General features: G+C 39.4%; 1 protein-coding gene and 1 pseudogene across 1 annotated transcript in view; both read right to left on the bottom strand.

Annotated features, from left to right (window-relative positions):
* Positions 1 to 4,744: 4,744 nt before the first annotated feature.
* On the bottom strand, positions 4,745 to 6,036 carry LOC125853126 (actin-100-like; annotated as a pseudogene).
* A 2,323-nt stretch (positions 6,037 to 8,359) lies between these two features.
* LOC125853105 (actin-104-like) overlaps positions 8,360 to 17,892 on the bottom strand; it is a 36,989-nt gene continuing 27,456 nt past the window's right edge. Inside the window, exon 4 of the mRNA XM_049532777.1 lies at positions 8,360 to 8,610. Coding sequence (XP_049388734.1) covers positions 8,360 to 8,610 — 251 coding nt within the window. The remainder of the gene's footprint in view (positions 8,611 to 17,892) is intronic.

Genomic DNA, 17,892 nt, shown 5'->3' with positions numbered 1-17,892 from the left:
GAAATCTTTTCTTCTTCTTTCTTATCGCTTCCAACATCAAATGATTTGGGAGTTTGGTCAAAAATAGGCTCACTTCTGGGAGGGACCTGGTCCGGTGACACTAAATCATATTCCAGAGAAGTAGGTGGAACATCACCTCTTAAAGAGGCTAAGCTTTGAACAGCCACCAGTTCAGCACCAGCAGTTAGGATACAAGATTCAGGACCTTTTCCTTCAGGTAGGTCCCCTTCAAACACTCTCTCAAATATGGTTGATGACACTTCCAGGGAACCAATGTTAGTTTCTTCTATAAAAAGACCTTCATTAGGTTTTGCACAGATTGTGCTTCTGAATTTGGGGATTTGTCACCAGATAGAACCAGAGTAGGAGAGCAAACTAACAAATTTTCGGAGGGACAACCAGGGCTGACTAAGATGTCGCCCATCGGGGAGATGGATTCATCAATTTCTCCAACACCATAGACAGGGGTGGACGGAGATTCTTCAGGAGGAGGAACGAAGAAGTTGAATGAACTAGGGTTTTCAACTTCTTGAGAGATGGATGCTTTCGAAGAAGACTCATTGATAGACATGTTTGAAGCAAGCGATGAGGAAAACAAAACTTGGAGAGAAATTTAGAGAAATTAGGAGAAGGTTTATGAAATTTTCAATTTTAGAAAAGGATAGGGATTTATGTTTAAAAGGTATCGGGTCCTAAAAGAGACGACCCTTGGTATTAAAAACGACATGAAGTTTTGAAACTGACGCAATGAATGGGAGAAAGACACGTGGCAGGGATGTTGACATTTAGACAGTGTAGTATACTTAATACTCACCTTATGAGGACCAGGTCCTCCTTTCAGTTTGTAACTCTGTCTGTGTGATTAACCTTCCATTCAGCTAAACACACCATGAGTGTATACCTGCATTAAGATACCGGAAGTGAATTTTTTTATAACAAGCAGTAAAACAAATATAGATTCCTGCCCTCCTTAACATAATTAATAAGAAGGATTTCTTTGTGCAAATTTGTCGAGGGGTCAGGTGATTTTGTGCATTCCTAGCCTCATCCTGTTTTTGATGAAGAATTCTTTACTTAATGGTTTTGTAAAGATATCAGCCAACTGGTCTTCAGTTTTGCCAAACTTCATCACCACGTTCTGCTTTTCAACATTGTCCCTCAAAAAGTGATGCCTTATATCTATATGTTTTGTCCTCTTATGCTGAACAGGATTTTTGGCCATGTTCATGGCACTAGTGTTATCACAGATGAGAGGAATGATGTCTGAAAGTACACCAAAGTCTTCTAGCTGCTGTTTGATCCACAACAGTTGTGCACAACATGATGCAGCAGCCACATACTCTGCCTCTGCAGTAGACAATGCTACAAAATTCTGCTTCTTTGTTCCCCATGAAATCAAAGCTGATCCCAGGAAGTGTGCCATGCCTGATGTGCTTTTTCGATCAACAAGAAAACCTGCATAATCAGCATCAACATAACCTACAAGATCAAAAGAGTCATCAGTAGGGTAGAAGAGGACCAGGTCCTGAGTTCCCTTCAAGTATCTCAGGATACGTTTGGCTGCTTTTAGGTGAGACTCCTTTGGTCCTGCTTGAAATCTTGCACACATCCCTACACTGAACACTATATCTGGCCTGCTTGCAGTGAGATACAAGAGTGACCCAATAATGCCCCTATACATGGTCTGATTGACCTCCAAACCATTTTCATCTTCATCAAGTTTCACACTTGTGCTCATAGGAGTACCCAACACCTTTGCCTCAAGAAGATTAAATTTCTTGAGCAGCTCTTTGATATACTTCTCTTGGCATATTGAAATGCCTTGAGAGGTTTGTTTGATCTGCAGGCCTATGAAGAAAGTGAGTTCTCCCATCATGCTTATTTCAAACTCACTGCTCATCAGATCAGCGAATTCCTTGCAAAGTAAATTTGTAGTGGCTCCAAAGATGATATTATCCACATAAACCTGCACAATCAGCAACTCCTTTCCTCTGGATTTCAAAAATAGTGTAGTATCAATTTTACCTCTTTTGAACCCATTTGCAAGAAGGAATTTTCACAAGCGTTCATACCAAGCTCTGTGAGCTTGTTTCGACCCATACAGAGCCTTATCTAATTTCAGCACATGATTTGGCCATCCTGCATCTTCAAAGCCTGGAGGCTGCTTATCATATACTTCTTCCTTCAGATTCCCATTCAAGAAAGCACTCTTGACATCCATTTGAAACAGTTTGAATTCCATGTGAGCGGCAAATGCTATTAAGATTCTAATGGCTTCCATTCTTGCTACAGGAGCAAATGTCTCGTCATAATCAATTCCCTCTTCTTGGTTGTAACCCTGCACCACCAATCTTGACTTATTTCTAGTAATCATTCCATGCTCATTGAGTTTGTTTCTGAAGACTCATCTAGTCCCAATAATGGCTCTGTCAAGTGGTCTGGGGACCAGGTGCCACACCTTGCTTCTCTTAAATTGATGAAGCTCCTCCTGCATTGAAGTTACCCAATCTACATCCTTCAAAGCTTCCTTGATGTTCTTGGGTTTAATGGATGATATGAATGCTGAATGTGCAACTAGATTTTTTGATTTAGACCTAGTTTGAATTGCTGAGTCAAGTGGAGAGGTGAGATTATCTAATGGATGTGAAGATTGATGTTTCCATCCAGACTTCCTGGTAATCTCTTCTTCTCTATCAGCATCAGAGTTACCTTCATCTTCTTCAGGATTTTGAGACACTGTTTCCTGAGATGATTCTGAGGGACCAGGTCCTCCTGAGTCTTCTGCATCCTTTTCTTTAGTGTTCTGATCATCCTGCTGCTTGTTCATCAACTCCTCACACTCGTAGTCCTCATTGTTCTCATTTCTTATACCCAATTCATCAAACTTGACGTGCATGCTTTCTTCGACACACAGAGTTCTTTTGTTGAACACCCTGTACGCCTTGCTTGTAGATGAGTATCCAACAAATACTCCCTCATCATTTCTGGCATCAAACTTGCCTAAATCCCTCTTTCTATTTATTAGCACAAAACATCTGCAACCGAATGGCTTGAGATAAGCAATTGAGGGCTTTCTGCTATTTAACAACTCATAATGTGTTTTCTTGATGATTGATCTGATAAGACATATTTGTCACATAGCAAGCTATATTGACTGCTTCAGCCCAAAAATTCATTGCAAGTTCTGAATCAATCAGCATAGTTCTAGCAATCTCCACCAGTGTTCTGTTCTTTCTTTCAACAACTCCATTTTGTTGAGGAGTTCTTGGTGTTGAGAAGTTGTGATTGATTCCATTTTCTGCACAAAACCATTCAAGTATAGAATATTCAAACTCCGTACCATGATCAGATCTGATACTGGCTATCTTGCAATTTATCTTCAATTGGATGGCTTTGGCAAAAGTGATCAGAATTCCAGCAGTCTCATCCTTTTTCCGCAGAAACAAACTCCAGGTGTACCTGGAGAAATCATCAACTATCACAAGAATATATTTTTCACCTTCTCTGCTTTGAATTCTGACAGGTCCACACAGATCCATGTGGAGAAGTTCCAAAGGTCTGAAAGTGCTCACACCCTTTTTTGCCTTAAAAGAAGATCTTGTTTGTTTGCCTTTTGCACAGGCGTCACAGACTTTGTCATTGGAGAACTTCAACTTTGGTAGTCCGCGGACCAGGTCCCCTGCACCAAGCTTGTTTAGTAAAGAGGTACTTACATGACCCAGTCGTTTGTGCCAAAGATTTGCATCAGTAGTTTGAGCACTCAGACATGACAGGCTAACTCCTTCAATAGAATCAAGATCAACAACATACATATTCTTGACTCTTTTTGCAGACATCACAATTTTCTTAGTTGCACAGTTTGTAACCACACAACTTTCAGGCATGAACTTGACTTCATTGCCCTTATCACAGTTTTGTGAAATGCTCAAAAGATTGTACTTTAAACCCTCCACATAGTGTACATTATTTATTGAATTATCAGTTGATCTCTCTATTTTGCCAATACCAAGGATAGAGCCGTTCTTTCCACCACCAAACGACACACCACCACCTTGGTGTGCTTTTAAAGAGAGGAAGTTTGAAGTGTNTTGATGAGTATTAATTCCAGCTAACTAGGTTATACTATTAGTATAGCCATATTAATTGGAATTACAAAGGAATTTAAGAAATAAAAGGGAAATTGAAGAACAAAGATAGAAGAAAGGGATGAGAAGCAGAACTGGTCAAAGAAAAGGGACGAGGAAATAGAGATGCACCATAACAATTTGAATAACCGTTCTTTCTAACTTCTAGTCCTTTCTAACAAATGGTAATTGAGTTTGGATCTCAAATAAAACTCTCTAATATTTTACTCGGCCTAATAGTTAAAATTGAATCAGTCGCATTCACCACTTTTAGCCCACAAGCCCTTACAGAGTCAGCTTGGTTCACAACACATTCATTCACTCAGGCATTCATCTCTGTGGTGACGGGGTTTTGAGATTGACCTCAATCTTGTTTAGGACAAAAAACCTTACCTCTACAAGATCCTACTCAAGCTAGTTCTCGACTGGTTGTACTCCAATACCAAGTTCGTAATTGTTTCTTAAGAATCTAAGTAATATTATAATCAGTTTCCTGTATACCAGCAAATTTACAAAGAAAAGATGCCAAGCCAAGCAAGGAAAAACGAAAACAGACCGCTCAATCTTTATGCTGCTTGTCCCTGAACTAATTGAAGAGGATTTTAAGTTCTCACAAAAGCTTAGAAACACCTCTTGTGGACAATTGAGGGACCATATTCATCATACTCGCCCTTCATTATCAACATCTGCATAGGATGTAGATATTAGTGTCGAATCCCTTGAGCTTAAAAGAAGTTAACAAGAAGACATTCATTATTAGAACCAATCATTCGAGACTAAGACTTGAAAGATTGATTGATTGATTAGTCAAATAAAGTAAGGAGAAACTAACTCTTTTGAAAGTATTGAGGGAAGCTAGAATTGATCATCCTATCCAGGTGTTGTACTTCCTCTCAGGTGGTGCAATCACCTCGATCTTTATGCTCCTTGGAGCAAGAACAGTGATTTCCTTGTTCATACGTTCTGCTAAGCCAGGAAACATAGTTGAGCCACCACTAAGCACAATGTTTGCAAATAAATCCTTCCTAATATCAACACCACTTTTCATGATTGAATTGTAGACTTTTTCATAGATTCCTGTCGGTCCCTTTCCGACCAATGATGGGTGAAATAGGACTTCAGGACATTGGAAACTCTCAGCACCAATATAAAAGAGTTGTCCATCAGGAAGCTCAAAGCCCTTGTCAACTGAAGATCTGTTTTTTGCCTTCTCAATCTCCTGTTCAAAATCCAGTGCAACATAAGTAATTTTCTCCTTCATACACCTAGTAATATCTTCTTCTATCGCTGCTTTACATACAAAAACTTCTTTGATATGCTCCCATAAATAATTTGTAAGATCACGACCACCAATACCTAAGCATGAGATAGCATGGGGAAGTGCAAGTCCCTCATAGATGGGGACCGTGTGGGTCGAACCATCACCAGAATTAAGCACAATACCTGGTTGAAAAACAACAAATGAAATTAGTGACTGGCTAATATTAAACAGTAGAGAACCAGTATTTCTTCTCTTCTACTTACCAGTTAGGCGACCATTACCAAACAAAGAGAGAACAGTCTGGATTGCGATATACATGGATGGAACATTGAATTTCTCAAACATGAGTTTGGTCCATTTCTACCGGTTTACTTTGGGGTTAAGTGGTATTTCCGTCAGAAGAACAGGATGCTCCTCGGGAGCAACATGGAGTTCATTGTAAAATATGTGATGCTATATTTTCTCCATATGATCCCAGTATTTTACCATGCCATGTTCAATGGGATATTTCACAATCAAAATACCTCTTTTATGTAGAGCTTCATCACCAAAATATGCATCTTTTTGTTTCATAGCAAGCATGAGGCCAGTATAACGAGGAACACCAACTATACTTTCGAAAACAGTCTTTGGAGCATCATCCCCAGCAAATCCAGCCTAATGAAACAAGTGTTTNAAGATTGTGCTTCCTCCATATTGGGTGGAGCAGCCATTCCTTCAGGATCTTTTCTTTTCTTGGTGTTACCTAAACTGAAAAGTCAGGCTTTGATACCACTTGTTAGAATGTATGCGTCACTTGTATTAATGGGACCAGGTCCTCAGCACAGTTGAAACTAAGACAGTTAAAGAAATAAGTGTTGAACAGTAAAGATCGACAAGAGAGTTTACGTGGAAACCTCCTTGCTCAAGGGAGTAAAACCACGACCTGGCCTACCAGGACTTTTAGAACTGCTTTTCACTAATCTTCTCTAAGCAAAAGTAAAACCCTGTTACAAACCGAGATTAGCCTGCTAATCCCAACTCTAAGTAACACCACTTATTACTTAGACGGGCTAGAGTAGATACCACACTACCCACTATACTAATCCTATCCTGATTAATAGGTTTTTGGAGTAAGAACTAAGTTAACTCTAACTCAGAACTCACAATGATTCACACAAATTGAAACGTTTCTTATCACAACGAAACGAATCCTACAATATAAGCACTATTACAAGCAAACAAAGTAACAACTGGTACAAGAAGCACTTGAAGCAATCGATTAGGTCCCTGCTGTTTTGAAGCTTGAAATATCTCTCTCTTTTGAATGAATACCTCAAAGTGTTGTTTGTTGTTTGATATATATCATGAAGAAATATTGCCAAATGTACAGGTAACCTCATTGCTTCTGATTGGTAGAGTACTCTGCAACTCACCAACTTTCTGACGCAGACAGTTGGACATCACTTTGACCACTGGATGAGTATTCATACTCTGCAGAGGACTAGGTCCCTGCACTTGTGAGGAGATCATCAAACATCAAGGAACATAAGAACTTATCACTATTCAACTCTTCATCATCACAATTGAGATATTTTAAGATAACAAATTGTACCTTCAAATTGCCTTGAATCTTGTGAGTTGTGACCATCGACCTAAGGCATATTATTTTTTATCAAATATTGGAGAATAACGCTCTCGTGGCTCCATTGCTCTCTACCATGAAACTTACAGGTTGTAATGATATACAATTCCTCAATATTTCATCCCCCGATGCTTAATTACTTGTTCATTCTTGAAAGTCATTACGTGGATTTGAAGTTCCTCAAAGCCTATCTTGAGCTTTGAGCATTTTGGTGGGCGACACTACCATTCAGAATTATGAATTTTAGAGAGGGTTTAACTTGTTAGAATTTATTTATTTATTTCCTAAAGTCATGGAACTTTGCTGAATTTTTTTCATGAAGATTTTGTTGGCTCGTTAACCTTCCCTTGTAGAGGTGACAGCTAAGCCTACCAGATCACTCGATGATGGAGTATGGAGTTTTTACCTTGACATGCTGCAGTTTCGTCCAGTATCACCAAATGTCGACATACTGCTTGATGAGTATTAATTCCAGCTAACTAGGTTATACTATTAGTATAGCCATATTAATTGGAATTACAAAGGAATTTAAGAAATAAAAGGGGAATTGAAGAACAAAGATAGAAGAAAGGGATGAGAAGCAGAACTGATCAAAGAAAAGGGACGAGGAAATAGAGATGCACCATAACAATTTGAATAACCATTCTTTCTAACTTCTAGTCCTTTCTAACAAATGGTAATTGAGTCTGAATCTCAAATAAAACTCTCTAATATTTTACTTGGCCTAATAGTTAAAATTGAATCAGTCGCATTCACCACTTTTAGCCCACAAGCCCAGTCAGCTTGGTTCACAACACATTCATTCACTCAGGCATTCACCTCTGTGGTGACGGGGTTTTGACATTGACCTCTATCTTGTTTAGGACAAAAAACCTTACCTCTACAAGATCCTACTCAAGCTAGTTCTCGACTGGTTGTACTCCAATACCAAGTTCGTAATTGTTTCTTAAGAATCTAAGTAATATTATTATTAGTTTCATGTATACCAGCAAATTTACAAACAAAAGAAGCCAAGCCAAGCAAGGAAAAATGAAAACAGACTGCTCAATCTTTATGCTGCTGGTTCCTGAACTAATTGAAGAGGATTTTAAGTTCTCACAAAAGCTTAGAAACCCCTCTTGTGGACAATTGAGGGGCCATATTCATCATACTCGCCCTTCATTATCAACATCTGCATAAGATGTAGATATTAGTGTTGAATCCCTTGAGCTTAAAATAAGTTAACAAGAAGACATTCATAGTTAGAACCAATCATTCGAGACTAAGACTTGAAAGATTGATTGATTGATTAGTCAAATAAAGTAAGGAGAAACTAACTCTTTTGAAAGTATTGACGGAAGCTAGAATTGATCATCTTATCCAGGTGTTGTACTTCCTCTCAGGTGGTGCAATCACCTCGATCTTCATTCCCCTTGGAGCAAGAGCAGTGATTTCCTTGTTCATACATTCTGCTAAGCCAGGAAACATAGTTGAGCCACCACTAAGCACAATGTTTGCAAATAAATCCTTTCTAATATCAACATCACTTTTCATGATTGAATTGTAGACTTTTTCATAGACTCCTGTCGGTCCCTTTCCGACCAATGATGGCTGAAATAGGACTTCAGGACATTGGNCCCCGACAGAGTGCTCTCGTCCAGATTCAAATGAGGTACAGTTGTAAAGCTGTCACGTCGGTGGTATGTAAAAAGTGCAGTGTCCTACACCAATAGGAAGAGCGAACGAGATTGTCTGTTTTAGTGTCTCACAAAGGTAGGGACCTGGTCCCCAACAGAGTTCTCTTTATCATCTCCACAGATGCATAATGGGGTACAGCTGTAAAGCTGTCGTGTCAGAGGTTGGTGAGGCGTCAACGTACTACACCAATCAGAATGGAGGAGGGTGTTTGTCCAATGGGTAATAATTCTTTATGGTTGATATTTTATACATGACAAACACCATAATTAATTCTGTCACGCCCCGAGCCTACACCCTGGGTGGGACCGGCACTCGGAGACCATTGCTGGCCCTAAGCGAACACTTGGCCTGGCTTTCTTAACTCAGCGAAAACCTGACTTAACAGAATAACTCAATGCAATGAAAGATCATAAAACAACCAACTGATGCATAACATGCCAAAAGGCAGCTCGAGTCTCAAAATAGGATATTTACATATATACATAGATGAGAGACTCAATACTCACTGACTGTTTGTCTATGAAGCCTCAACATATTGAGATGGATGTTAGGACAGACCCCGCAACATCCTAACAAAATAGAAACTAGAAACACGAAATAACCGAGTCCTCCGGAAAGCAAGGAGGCTCACCACTGACTCTGGAGTGCTCAGCTGGATCAACGACGTGCAGGATGCTGATCCGGGGTACCTGTGTCTACATCATCATAAGATCCAAGCCAACTGGCATCAGTATATTAAATGTACGAGTATGCGAGCTGGAAAGCTAAACCACAACTTAAGCTTGAAAAGAGTACAAGAGAACACTTACCTTGGCTCTGTTCAACTCATGAATAACTGAACTCAATATATAAAGCAATAAGACACATGCGATATATAAAGCTTGTAAAACTCTTAAAACATAACATAAAAATCATATTTATAATATCATGAAAATATCATGTTTCCTCTCAAGGTCTACTTGTGCAATGTATGAATGAAGTCACATACCCCCATCCATACTAAGCAGAACCCTCGAGGAACCATGCTCTTTCTACTGTGGGAACTTCTCTAACCGACAAACCACCACTATGAATATGAGTGGTGATACAACATTTTACCTCACATTGCCCGAGGACCATCCTATACATTACTGTGATATAGGAAGCTAATGATACAACGTTTTACCTCACGTTGCCTGAGGACCATCCTATACCTGGTCTTGATATAGGAAGCTAACTTTACTAAGTGGATCCACTAGCTTAATCTTACGAGTTCATCTAAAAAGTATGACCCGTTAACTCCCATGTTGGCTACATGGTTCTTATGGAGAGTTGAGTTTAATATGAACTCGTGTCCCCAAATCGGTGCTCGATACTACTCCCAAAAATGCTTTTGACTCATAAGTGTTTTAAACACTTCTTTCTTTAAATGAGATAATTACTCAAAATCTAGCCCAAAGGCTCACTTGGAAACAATGTTCCTTTTTCTTGAAAATTAGCCCTAAGGCTCTTTTGGACTCATAGTTCCTTTCTTACTCAAATGTAAAAATATTTAGAAACTTCTTTGGGAATACATAGTTCCCTAATAGCTTTTGAGAAATGAACTCAACTTACACTCTTGACTTAACTTGAGTCTTGAGACTCTTTACTTAGATTGAAACTCTAAGATCTTTGCTTGACTTGAAACTTGAGTCTAGAAACGAAGTTAAAATGTTCAATGAAGACTCCGGAAAAGGTTGAAGGACTTGCTTGAACTTACTTCTTAACATGGCTTAACTTGACTCTAACTTCTCTTTAACTTGATACTAACTTGCCTTGAATTGAACTATGGATTCAAGGTATATAATCACACGTATTTGGATGAGTTTGGGATGTTTAGAAACACTTTGGGGTGTTGGAAACAACTAGGGAACATAGGTATAACACCTAGGAACATGTATGAGAAAGCATGGAAGAATGGGGGAAACTTGGCGTCCTTGGCGCTATGCAAGGCACGGAGTGCCAGCCCTCAAAAGTCAGAGGTCACCTGCTGGCGCTCTGAGAGGCGCGGCGCCCCAAGGGGGAAACCTCAGAGCCCCTTTTGGGGCGCGCTGGCAGGCGCGACGCGCCAACCCCCTTGCCCAAAAACTCGACTTTTCTCCCATTTTTCTTCAACTCTAAACCACCCTTACTTCAATGGATCTAACCCCAAACACTAAGGATCATAAATCCCTCAACATACCATAGATTACAACTCAAAACACAACCCAATCATGTCTCACAACCAACCATAAACTTCAACAACACAACTAACAACATCAACAACAACTAACAACTTCAACAACAATTCCAATCTTTCCTCAAATCATAAAATGAGCTTGGTGTGTGGGGGAAAGGATCAACCCACACAAAGAACTCACATACCTTGATAGGGATCACCCCCGACGATTTCCACGACGGAAACTTGTTGATCTCCTCTTCTTCTCTTCTTCTTCTCCTCTTCATTCTCAAGAACCCTAACTTTCTCTCTTTAAAATGGAATAAAAATGATCCAAAGTCAGCCTAACACACCATATAATCCCAAAAGAAATGGCTAGGGAAAAAGACCAAAATGGCCTTAATTTCCCGGACAGATTTCCCTGCCAACTGCCCAACTTCTAAAAGGCATAACTCGCTCATACGAACTCGGAATCAAGCAAACTCGGTGGCGTTGGAAAGATCATTCCACAAGATTCACAACCATAACTTGAACTACTCCTAACTCATCCCGAGATGGAAGTTATGACTGCTCAAAGTTGGCCAAAAACTCACTGATTTCCACACTTGGCCAAATTACAGATTTTCAAATCCTTTCCAAAAATGAAAATTTTCAAATTCCAAGCCTCTTCTTAGCTATTTCAAATTGTCGGATGTTACAAATTCATTCATCCAAAGAAGGAAGTCAGCCAGCAAACCTTTCAAGAACTCATAAAGAAGTTTGCAAGGGACCTGGTCCCTGCAAGACTGCGATATGGAAAGGTGAAAAGACAACTGTCAGAAAAGCTGATATGTCAGAAAAGCTACTACGGCAGGTGCACAACTTTTCTAACAACAGGCTTTCAGCCAATGAGATTGGCTCAAGGAGTTTGTGTTCACTTTCAATATATTATCTCTTTCCAACAAACACAAACTCAAGATTTGGCAAACTAAATTTGGATTTTCTCTCAAAATTCATAAGCTTGAAAAGAAGGCCATCTTCAAGGAAGAACATTGCTCAACTCAACAACGGGATCTGATAGAGTGAAGAAGAGTTTTTGTTGTACTTAGAGCTTTGTGTCTCATGTGCTTACATTGTAAATCTGATCCTAATCTATAAAGGATGCAGATCTTGTTTTGATTTATAAAAGTCTAAGTCATCTAGAGTTAGGTGATTTAGTGGGCAACATTGTTGTTGCTTAGTCAAAATCTAAATCGTCTGTAGGGTGGTGGTTTAGTGAGTGATGTTATATCCGCTTAGCAAAGTCTAAGTTATCTAGGAGTGATAGCTTAGTGGGCAGTGTGGTATCTACTCTGGCTCGTCTAAGTGATATGAGGTATTGCTTAGAGTTGGGATTAGCAGGCTAATCTCAGTTTGTAAACTTGCTTTTGCTTTTGCTTGAGAAGACTAGTGAAAGAAGTTTGAAAAGTCCTGGTAGGCCAGGTCGTGGTTTTACTCCCTTGAGCAAGGAGGTTTCCACGTAAAGTTGCTTGTTCAATCTTTACTTTCAACACTAATTATATTTTTTGCTATTGTAACTGTCCTGAGGACCTGGTCCCATCGAAACAAGTGGATGCTTATTTTTAGTTACTGTTCTTGCTGTGTCAAAGGACCTAGTCCTTGACTGATAGGTGGATGTATACATTCCAACAAGTGATATCAGAGCTTGGGCTCTCTATCTGGTTAACACCAAGAGAGAAGTTCCTGCGAGGAATGATGTCACCACTGAATCAGCAAAGAAGTCAGTTCTCCACAAGACCTCCTCTTCTTGATGGTCAGTTCTATAGATATTGGAAGATTCGAATGAGAGACTATCTTATGGATGAGGACATAGAAGTATGGGACGTCATATGTAAAGGTCCTTATGTGCCAACTATGGAGGTTAAAGATGGAGAGGTCACAAGAGTCATTCCCAAAACTCGACAACAATATAATGACTTTGACAGATCATTAGTCCAGAAAAATCACATAGCAAGGAAGCTACTGATGTGTCGCCTTTGTGTAAATGAATACGATCTGATCTCATCTTGTGAATCAGCGAAGGAAATCTGGGATCTGTTGAGAACAACTTATGAGGGCACTGAGGAAATAAGAAAATCTAAGCTAGATTTCTTTACTACTCAGTTTGAAGGTTTCACCATGAAAGAAGGTGAACCCATTCATGAAATGCACACCGGATTCTCCACCATTATAGATGAGCTCATGTTCCTTGAAAAACCAGTCCCTGTTGTCAAGCAAGTATCTAAGATACTGAAAATTATTCCTAGATGTTGGACAAATGATTTTGTGACTAGAAATGAGACAAGAGAACCTGATGTAATGACGTTGTATACACTATTTGAGCATCTTCAAGTTCATGAGATGCACAGAAAAGGGGAGGGTCTCTTTCTCAAGGGCAAAGACAAGAGGACAGATCTGATTGATGAGGCCGATCAGAAGAAAGAAAATCATGACAAGGCTACCAGCTCAAGTAAAGTGTGTGGCAAGTGAGATCTACCAGGTCACTTCATTGGAAACTGTCCTATGCACAAAGCTGATCACATGGAATTTGTCAAGACTGAAGAAGGAAAAGACAAAAAGGGGGACCAGGTCCGTCCCAAGATAAGCAGAAGAGAAGCTTTTTTCCAGGCGGTGAAAAAGGATCTAGCAGCATGGGAAAATTCCTCAAGTGATTCAGATGATTCTGAACACTCAGATGATGCTTTCATGGAAAAGTCAGATGAGAAAGATGCTGATGAAAAGGTAACTTTATCAGATTTCAAGCAAAAGTTGAATACCCTTTCTACTAGTAAATTGAGAAAGCTAGATGTTGTATTACTTGATTTGATAAGTGAGCTGACAACTGAGAAAGATCTCGTGAACAATAGCCTAGACCTCACTCAAGATGGAAAAATTGCTTCAGTTGCCCAAATATCTAATATTGAAAGTCAAATGGTTGTTCTAGAAGCAGAAACTCTAGAACTGAAAGAAAAGATAAAAGGGGCGACTACTACAGTTTTTAAAAGAAAGAACGAGGCCAAAAGCATGCAGCTGGAGCTTGAAAATAAGCTACACACTACTGAAATGAAGATGAAATTGACTCTGGAGAGAAATCTTCTGCTAGAGAGGGACCTGGTCCGTGTAAAAGAGGAACTGGAAAAATCCCTCAAATAGACCAATTCCTCTAAGACTCTTACAAATCTGATTGGTCAAGGCAACAACACTAGAAGAGAGTTGGGCTGTGAAAAGATAGATCCCCCATATAATCCTTACAGAAAATTTGTTTCTGATGTTGATGATCTGTTATGTGTGCATTGTGGTCGAGATGGACATCTTAAGAGAGATTGTCCTGTTTTGAAAAAATATGAAGGAAATTCGTCGAACTATTCCAAACAGAGGAATAGATTGAAGAAGGGACCTGGTCCTACTTATGGTCCCAAGTTGAAGAAAGCTAGTTTGCCTTACTGGACAAAAGATTTTCTTATCACTCCGTTATCTGCTTATTGGGAACTCCGTCTCAAATGGGTTCCCAAGGCTAACAAGTGATTTGATATGCAAGTGAGAGGAGTTAGCATCAGTCGGTGTGGTTTATGAATAAGTGGATACTCAAAGCACATGACTGTGAAAATTACAAAACTTCCTCTCTCTCAGAGCACTTCAAGGTTCAGGTGTCTCATTTGGCGATGGCAAGAAAAGGTATATTTTTTTTGGGGGCAGACATGTTTGGGAAATCTATGGAACACACTATTGAGGATGTGTACTATGTCAATGGTTGAAGTACAATCTTTCAAGTGTTTCATAGATGAGTGATGAATGAAATAAAGTTAAGTCCTTATCAGAAAGAATGTGTGGTCACAAACTTGCTCTCTCGGGTGATGATCTTTACAGAAAAGAGATGCGAGAACATGTATATTGCTGACCTAAACACTGCTCGTAGTAACAGGGTCAAGGTGAGAATGCTGATCAATGACTCAGAAGACTCAGCCATGTGAGGGCTTTTCTGCTGAACAAACTTGTGTCAAGGGACCTGGTCCTCGGTCTGCTCAAAATAAAATTTACAGATGACAAAGCTTGTGATGCTTGTGTTAAAAGAAGCAGATCAGACCACCCTTCAAGTGGAATATGCAGACCTTTAATCTTCCAAAGAACTCTCGGCTGAAGTGGTAAATACTACATGTTTTGTGACCAAAATGATAATATTGAGAAGGTTGATCTCAATATTGATGAAATAATAGTTGTGGTATACTCTTCATCCAAAAAGACTTATCGGGTGTATAAAAAGGTGGTCATGTGATTTTTGATGAGTTTGAAAGAATTGAGAAGTTGCAAAAGAAAGGAGATTCTGAGACGGAAGTGCTACTTCAGATTCAGAGAGACGGTCTAAACAGTGAGCTTGCTGAAGAAAATCCTCTTCATAAATCCAGCAATCTCAAGGAAGCTGATGCAGATGATGAACCTGATGAGGGACCCAGTCATATAGGCAGTGCTGAACAAGGATGATGCAGTTCAAACTGATAATGTGAATTCTAAAGGTGAGAATGAAGAAGCTGATCAAGCTCTGTTTTAAAGAAGCAAAGTATGACACTCGGTTCCCAACAAGCTAAGGTTGTCCATGTTCCTCATCAACAATGGCTTCAAAAAAGTGAGTTCTAAATGAGCATGATGGGAGATTTCTTCTTAGAGCTACAAATTCAGCAAACCTCTAAAGGTACCTTTCTTTGTCAAGAAAAGTACATCAATGAGCTGCTCAAATGGCTTAACATGCTTGAAGTCAAGACAATGTTAAAGAGGGGAAATGTCATAATGAAGTTTTGCAAAATGGAAAATCAAGTGGCAGACTTCTTCACTGAAGCCCTAAGCAAGGACCAGTTGTATACTCTTATAGGAACATAGCTACAGAGAAGAAGATAGCACAGCGTTCAAGGCAATTGATGTCTGATCAAAGACAGGGACCTGGTACCAGTTCAGAGTAGCTGCTGAAAAAGTTTCAAGCTATGGATGCCTAGATAATTCATACTCCTATGGGCACTATCTTGAAGTTGGATGTTGATGAACCTGGTTCAAATATTCCATTCTTGTACAAAGGAATCACATTTGAAGGCTGCTGAGAGAATCTTGAGACATTTGCAGAAGACAGGGGACCCGGTCCTATTCTATCCATCAGGAGACATTTGATTTGAAGTACATGGTGATGCTGATTATGTTGGGTATCAAGTTGATGGAAAGAGTACCTCAGGAGTGCTTATGCTATAGGTTGATCTCTCGCTCATGGGGAACTAAAAGGCAAGATTCAGTTGCTCTTTCATCAACTGAGGTAGAGAATGATGTAGCAAGTGCAGCTTGATGGGTTCAACGTTTGTGGATCAAGCAACATCTTGAAGCTCTTAGAAGACCTGGCTGAGATAATCAAACTGATGATTGGGAATGCTGAAACCTTCTTGAATGGATCTTGCCTAAAGCAATCAACTCCCTCATGACTATGCAAAGGGAGCAGGTATCCTTGTTTTTCAGTTATGTATGTTTTAGCAAATGCAGTCTCATACCTTTTGTAGCTATACACACATGGAAAAGGGCTGAAGGAAAAGAGAGGTCAAGACAGATCTAGGCAATCACATTCAAACTAAGAGAGGGACCTGGTCTGTTCTCGAAGGTTAGCACTCTTAACATTGCAGTTTGAATTATGCATCAGAACCGTTGCAATTGTCACAAGTCTGTCATTCAGGTATCTCACCATTGTCTCATCTTTTGAATACCAAAATGACACTTTCTTTCATATAATACATCCTTTCACTTTCTTTATACTCCATATTTCTTTCTGAATTCCTTTCCAAAATCTGAAATTTGTAAAAAGCCTCTTTTCACTTCAAATGGTTAAACCCTTTGTTCTTACTAGAGAATTTTCTGATGAAGATGTTTTTAAGTGTGAAGTGGGACCAGGTCCACCAAGAAAAATGAAGAAGTGGAACATATGATGTTCAAAACGGAAAAGGTTGATATTTTGAGAACTCAAAGTATTCTGTATAGGAGGGTGTCCAAAAAAAAAAATTGGTTCCTCAATTATTGATCTATTCATCTCAGAGGCCTTGAGTAAGTTTGATTTCCTTTAATCTTTATGTCATGAGAAACTCAGGCCTGCATTGGAAGTTATGATAGTTGCTATTGCTAACAAGGATACCGAAATGGTTTGCCTAAAAGCTCCGCTTCTGAAACAACACTATCAGAGGGACCAGGTTGAATAAAAACAAAAGGCAGCCCCAAAGGTTCAATATGAAGGTTGGGCAGCAAAGAATGTGAACTTCAAGAGAGGCTTCTGAAAATACCATGCTAAGGGATATGTTCTACTAATTCTATTCTTTCAAATCCCTTGCCTCTAAGTCATCCCTTCTCTTCCTATCTTTCTAAGTCAGTCCTCATTCCTCTTTTTCTATCGAACCTAAGTGGCATTGTTCTGGTTTTCATTCGTAGTCATATTTGCAATGCTTGGATGGCTAATCTTTTATTTATGGATGAAAATATGTCTTGCTTCTACTGACTTGTCTCATTACTTTATGCCTTCTTACTCATGCTTAGTGTTGCCCAAGTGGCCATGAATTTGCTTGAACTGCATTTCTGTTAACTTGGTTTACTGCTTTAACCTTTTTTTATGATGTCAAAAGGGGGAAAGTTGTTATTAAGGTATGATATCAATGATGTTAGCTACTTGATGGAGACATGGTCATGCCGATAAGGGGAATAAATGTTAACTACTTAAAGAGGACACGATCATGCTGATAGGGGGAATAAATCAATGCTAGCTACTTGAAAAGGATGTGGTCATGCCGGTCGGGGGAAGAAGTTGAACAAGTTTGTCATCATAAAAATGGGGGAAAATGCTATTTGATGTTTTGATGATTTGACAAACTTTGGGGATGATAAAACTCCAGTTACTCGAAGAGTTCTTGTTGATAGGGTGAACTGGTGAATAAGTATGTTATCATCAAAAAAGGGGAAAATGTTAGTTCGAAGCTGATATGAGATGTTAGTTCGAAGTTGA

This window comes from Solanum stenotomum, unplaced genomic scaffold (assembly GCF_019186545.1).
Source record: "Solanum stenotomum isolate F172 unplaced genomic scaffold, ASM1918654v1 scaffold9649, whole genome shotgun sequence".
NCBI lineage: Eukaryota > Viridiplantae > Streptophyta > Magnoliopsida > Solanales > Solanaceae > Solanum > Solanum stenotomum.
Note: the sequence above shows the minus strand (reverse complement) of the source record. Positions and strands in the feature narration are given on the sequence as shown.